Below are 6,097 nucleotides of genomic sequence, written 5' to 3'. Positions count from 1 at the left end.
CAAAATAGAGCTGCGCACGAGTTTAGACGTCGTTCCATCTCTTTTTTCTTGGACGGCAGGTGTTTTCCGGATAATTAGTGAACACCAAGGAGCAAAAACTGCTGGAAACCCGCATTAGCCCAAAAATCCCCACTGGAAAAATGCATTGGTTAAAAAAGAAAGTTTCCAGCAGTTTCTGCACATACACCCACGGGGGTTGGAGTTCCACTACCATCCTCAACCTTAGACATAATAAGACAAAACCAATCTGTTTCAGCGAAAATCGGCCTGTTCTATTTGATATTCTACGGGATGTTGGCCGCGCTGGTTGCGATTTGCATGTGGGTGTTCCTGCAGACGCTCAACCCGCGGATCCCCAAGTGGCAGCTGGACCGCTCCATCATCGGCACCAATCCGGGGCTCGGGTTCCGCCCGATGCCCACCAACAACATCGAGAGCTCCTTGATTTGGTTCCAGGGTTCCAACCGCACCAACTACCAGCCGTGGGTGGACAATCTATCGCGTTTTCTGGACGGTAAGTGCTGTCCATTCCGGGACGCGTAGGTCTGACTGGGGCCGTTTTTAAGGGTACTACACGCCGAGCAAAATTGCCAAAGGCAGTGGCCAGATTAAGACCTGCTCTCATTCGGATTTTCCCCATGATGATGAGGTGTGCGAGGTGGACGTCCGCGAATGGGGCAAATGCAACAAGGACGAGTTCTTCGACTACCACCGGTAAGCCCGCTTTGTCTCTTCGTTAGCAGTGGTAAGTCCCAGTCGCTTTCCAGGAGCTCGCCCTGCATCTTCCTCAAACTGAACCGCATCTACGGCTGGACGCCTGATTATTACCTCTACGACCACGAGCTTCCTCCGGATATGCCCAAGCAGCTCAAAGCCCACATTAAGAGCCTCAACAACACCAGGGATGTAAGTGGTGCAGCTTTGGTGAAGCCCTTGGTGGTTTTATTGGGCCGCATTTTCAGAGGCAGAACATTTGGGTCTCATGCGAAGGAGAAACTCCCGCCGATAAGGAGTACATTGGCAGCATCTCCTACTACCCCAAAAGCGTCCAGGGATTTCCCGGCTACTATTTTCCTTATCTGAACAGGGAAGGGTATCTGAGTCCTCTAGTTGCTGTGCGCTTTGAGCGACCAGTTCGTAAGTATCTGACATAAAACGTTCCTTCTTTGTACGTACGAGTATTTTGAGGGTCTAAGAACGGTGCAAAAAATCTGTTTTTCCAGCCGGAATCGTGATCAATGTGGAATGCAGAGCGTGGGCGAAAAACATCCGATACGGAAGATCAGGCAGAGTGGGCTCGGTGCACTTTGAACTGTTGATCGACTAGATCTGAAGCCAAAGCACTGCGCGTTATAAGAAAACCATTCAATTTCCTCTTATACCTCTACATGTTTAGAATTATTGAAAGTAGTGTACTTGTAAGTAGTTGGAGCGCAGTTTGAGCCTGGACTGTGCGCGTTGTAAATAAGCTAAAATACTCTCATTAAGGAAACGTTGTACCTTAAGTCGCCGCCAACAAGTAATTTATATTCTTCACGCTAGAACGGTTGGATGTAAATGACCCGAAAATGCAATAAAAACGATTTTTTATCTTCAAATCCAAGTTGGCTTTCAATGTCCTTGTTAGATGCTCCAGAAAGGCGCCCCATCATGACCGCTTCTAATCACCCCCTTCAGACTTACGCAGGTGCCAAAAAATGGTAAAGGAAGCTCCATTTTACATGTGATGTGAATCTGGTGTCATCCRATCCACTGGTTTCTTCATAATTTATTCTTAAACTCGGGTTAATTTTTGCGCGGTTGCTTGATTTTGCACCCTGGCCTTCTAATGGCGGTTTTTAATCACATACTTCACATAGTGTTTTGCTGGTTTTAAAAATGGAAAACGGAAGCTTCATTTTACATGTGATGTGAATCGGGTTTCATTTGATTCACTGGTTTATTCATACTTCAGTCTGGAACTCGGGTTAAATTTAGCGCGGTTGCTTGATTTTGCACCCTGGCCTTCTAATGCCGGTTTCTAATCACCTACTTCAGATAGTGTTTTGCGGGTCCTAAAAATTGAAAACCGAAGCTTCATTTTACATGTGATGTTAATCTGGTTTCATTCGATCCACTGGTTTCTTCATAATTTATCCTTAAACTCGGGTTAATTTTTGCGCGGTTGCTTGATTTTGCACCCTGGCCTTCTAATGCCGGTTTCTAATCACCTACTTCACATAGTGTTTTGCGGGGCCTAAAAATTGAAAACCGAAGCTTCATTTTGCATGTGATATCAATCTGGWTTCCTCCAATCCACTGGTTTCTTCATAATTTATTTTTAAACTCGGGTTAATTTTTGCGCGGTTGCTTGATTTTGCACCCTGGCCTTCTAATGGCGGTTTTTAATCACCTACTTCAGATGGTGTTTTGCGGGTTTTAAAAATGGAAAACGGAAGCCTCATTTTACATGTGATGTGAATCGGGTTTCAGTCGATCCACTGGTGTCTTCATACTTTAGTCTGGAACTCGGGTTAAATTTTGCGCGTTTGCTTGATTTTGCACCCTGGCCTTCTAATGGCGGTTTTTAATCACCTACTTCACATAGTGTTTTGCGGGTCCTAAAAATTGAAAACCGAAGCTTCATTTTACAAGTGATGTCAATCTGGTTTCCTTCGATCTACTGGTTTCTTCATAATTTATTTTTAAACTCGGGTTAATTTTTGCGCGGTTGCTTGATTTTGCACCCTGGCCTTCTAATGGCGGTTTTTAATCACCTACTTCAGATAGTGTTGTGCGGGTCTTAAGAATTAAAAACCGAAGCTTCATTTTACATGTGGTGTTAATCTGGTTTCATTTGATTCACTGGTTTATTCATAATTTATTCTTAAACTCGGGTTAATTTTTGCGCGGTTGCTTGATTTTGCACCCAGTCTTTCTAATGCCAGTTTCTAATCACCTACTTCAGATAGTGTTTTGCGGGTTTTAAAAATGGAAAGCGGAAGCTTTATTTTACAGGTGATGTGAATCTGGTTTCATCCGATTCACCGGTTTCTTCAGAATTTATTCTGGAACTCGAGTTAAATTTTGCGCGGTTGCTTGATTTTGCACCCTGTCTTTCTAATGCCGGTTTTTAATCACCTACTTCAGATAGTGTTTTGCTGGTTTTAAAAATGGAAAACGGAAGCTTCATTTTACATGTGATGTGAATCGGGTTTCAGTCGATCCACTGGCTTCTTCATACTTTAGTCTGGAACTCGGGTTAAATTTTGAGCGGTTGCTTGATTTTGCACCCTGGCCTTCTGATGGCGGTTTTTGATCATCTACGTCAGATAGTGTTTTGCGGGTCTTAGAAATTAAAAACCGAAGCTTCATTTTGCATGTGATGTCAATCTGGTTTTCTTCGATCCACTGGTTTCTTCATAATTTATTTTTAAACTCGGGTTAATTTTTGCGCGGTTGCTTGATTTTGCACCCTGGCCTTCTAATGGCGGTTTTTAATCACTTACTTCAGATAGTGTTTTGCTGGTTTTAAAAATGGAAAACGGAAGCTTCATTTTACATGTGATGTGAATCGGGTTTCAGTCGATCCACTGGTGTTTTCATACTTTAGTCTGGAACTCGGGTTAAATTTTGCGCGTTTGCTTGATTTTGCACCCTGTCCTTCTAATGCCGGTTTCTAATCACCTACTTCAGATAAACACTATCTGATCACCTACTTCAGATTCAGATTCAGATAAAATCATCTACTTAAGATAGTGTTTTGCGGGTCTTAGAAATTAAAAACCGAAGCTTCATTTTGCATGTGATGTCAATCTGGTTTTCTTCGATCCACTGGTTTCTTCATAATTTATTCTTAAACTCGGGTTAAATTTTGCGCGGTTGCTTGATTTTGCACCCTGGCCCTCTAATGCCGGTTTTTAATCACCTACTTCAGATAGTGTTTTGCTGGTTTTAAAAATGGAAAACGTAAGCTTCATTTTACATGTGATGTTAATCTGGTTTCATTCGATTCACTGGTTTCTTTATAATTTATTCTTAAACTCGGGTTAATTTTTGCGCGTTTGCTTGATTTTGCACCCTGGCCTTCTAATGGCGGTTTTTAATCACCTACTTCAGATAGTGTTTTTCGGGTTCTAAAAATGGAAAACGGAAGCTTCATTTTACATGTGATGTGAATCGGGTTTCATTCGATCCACTGGTTTATTCATACTTCAGTCTGGAACTCGGGTTAAATTTAGCTCGGTTGCTTGATTTTGCACCCTGGCCTTCTAATGGCGGTTTTTAATCGCCTACTTCACATAGTGTTTTGCTGGTCCTAAAAATTGAAAACCGAAGCTTCATTTTGCAAGTTATGTCAATCTGGTTTTCTTCGATCCACTGGTTTCTTCATAATTTATTCTTAAACTCGGGTTAAATTTTGCGCGGTTGCTTGATTTTGCACTCTGGCCTTCTAATGCCGGTTTCTAATCACCTACTTCAGATAGTGTTTTGCGGGTTTTAAAAATTAAAAACCGAAGCTTCATTTTGCATGTGATGTCAATCTGGTTTCCTCCAATCCACTGGTTTCTTCAGAATTTATTTTTAAACTCGGGTTAATTTTTGCGCGGTTACTTGATTTTGCACCCTGGCTTTCTAATGGCGGTTTTTAATCACCTACTTCAGATATTGATATGCGGATTTTAACAATGGAAAACGGAAGCTTCATTTTACATGTGATTTAAATCGGGTTTTATTCGATCCAGTGGTTTCTTCAGAATTTATTTTTAAACTCGGTTAAATTTTGCGCGGTTTTTATTTTTTAAGTGGACCCAAAATGCAATTAACCAACGATGTTTCATCGTTAGACCTTCCAGTAAACACACACAGGCACGTCCTAGAAACATTTGCGACGTCCCTAAAACGTTCATCGGAAGTAACTGGGGTGAAAAACCCTCTTATTGGTCCAAGTAGCGACCTTCCTGTGGTACTTAAACGCAAACCGTGCCTGCTAACTGAACTAGATCCATCACTAAACATCAATTTAAAGACAGCATTGATCTTTTGCAACATCTGTGACGTCCCTGTAACGTCCCGACTCAATAAATCACTGTTCGATGAAAAAATCGATTAACATGGCAATAAATCAAGCAAACGACCGCACATTGATTAATAAAATCTGGATGGGCAAACAAGAGTCGGCCGACAGAGATGTCGTATGAGTCGACGCCGAACAGAGGCGTCGCGCAGCATACGAAACTGCGACGCGCAACTCGATACTCCTGCCGACGCCTCCAACCCTTCTTGCAGGAACCGGTGTCAGAGTCGGCTGGACAGTGCAGAAATGGCGGACAAAAAACCGGAAAATCAGTTTTACACGCGACCACCGAAACTGGGCAACTGGGAGGCCTTCAGCATCTTCCTATGGAACTCCGAGACCAAACAGTTCTTGGGCCGAACCGGGGCCAGCTGGGGTAAGTGCAGTTTTTTACTTTTCGGTCGAGTTTTTTTTGCAAATTCACCCCACAGCAGTGCAAGTTGCGTAAGTGAGTGGGGCTGCAAAACTCCACCGGGGGTAACTTCGCCACTGCAAAACGGGGGTCAATCAGGCGACGCCCCGACTTGTTCGCATTTAAAACCGCCAATTAAGCACAGATTCGGCCGCATTTGGACATAAACATCGCTATTTTCGTCCGATTCTGATTAGTTTAAGCAATCACGTCGCACTGTGATGTAATTGCCTAATTGCTCAGTTGCAGCACATTCTTTAAACCGTCTTTGCTTCTAGTCTGTCGCATAATCGCAATTAGGCGTCGCCATGAAATATGCTGCGCAAATTCAGATTAATGAGCTGAAGCGCGTTGAAATGTTGCAAAATACAGGAAGCCCATTATTTACATATTCATTTGCACCTCGTTTGCCGGCCATGCACATTCGAGCGTCAATTCGCCTTAATTACCACTAATTAAAAAACTTTTTGCCAACGTTTTCCCATTTCCATTAGCATCAGAGGACCGAAAGTTGATGTGTTTTGGACGCTAAAAGTATGAAACTTTTTCAATATGGGAGTACCAGGCAGGTAAGTAGTATCTGGGTCAGTGTCGGGGGGGAAGTGGGGGGTGGTTTCTGGGCAGATAAT

At 42.9% G+C, this 6,097-nt stretch overlaps 2 protein-coding genes across 3 annotated transcripts in view; both read left to right on the top strand.

The window, feature by feature from the left end:
- LOC109542264 (sodium/potassium-transporting ATPase subunit beta-2) overlaps positions 1–1,603 on the top strand; it is a 7,589-nt gene extending 5,986 nt beyond the window's left edge. For both annotated transcript variants that reach the window (XM_048662734.1, XM_048662733.1), the window contains 5 exons: positions 257–514; positions 567–714; positions 768–906; positions 963–1,137; positions 1,224–1,603. In XM_048662734.1, the coding sequence (XP_048518691.1) occupies positions 257–514; positions 567–714; positions 768–906; positions 963–1,137; positions 1,224–1,327 (824 nt within the window). In that variant the 3' untranslated portion in view covers positions 1,328–1,603. The remainder of the gene's footprint in view (positions 1–256; positions 515–566; positions 715–767; positions 907–962; positions 1,138–1,223) is intronic.
- Positions 1,604–5,182: 3,579 nt separating this feature from the next.
- LOC109532884 (sodium/potassium-transporting ATPase subunit beta-2) overlaps positions 5,183–6,097 on the top strand; it is a 5,517-nt gene continuing 4,602 nt past the window's right edge. The window contains exon 1 of the mRNA XM_048662732.1: positions 5,183–5,432. Coding sequence (XP_048518689.1) covers positions 5,303–5,432 — 130 coding nt within the window. The 5' untranslated portion in view covers positions 5,183–5,302. The remainder of the gene's footprint in view (positions 5,433–6,097) is intronic.

The sequence above is a fragment of the Dendroctonus ponderosae genome, unplaced genomic scaffold, assembly GCF_020466585.1.
Source record: "Dendroctonus ponderosae isolate FM_Combo_2020 unplaced genomic scaffold, Dpon_F_20191213v2 Dpon_F_20191213_11, whole genome shotgun sequence".
NCBI classification, from domain to species: domain Eukaryota; kingdom Metazoa; phylum Arthropoda; class Insecta; order Coleoptera; family Curculionidae; genus Dendroctonus; species Dendroctonus ponderosae.
Note: the sequence above shows the minus strand (reverse complement) of the source record. Positions and strands in the feature narration are given on the sequence as shown.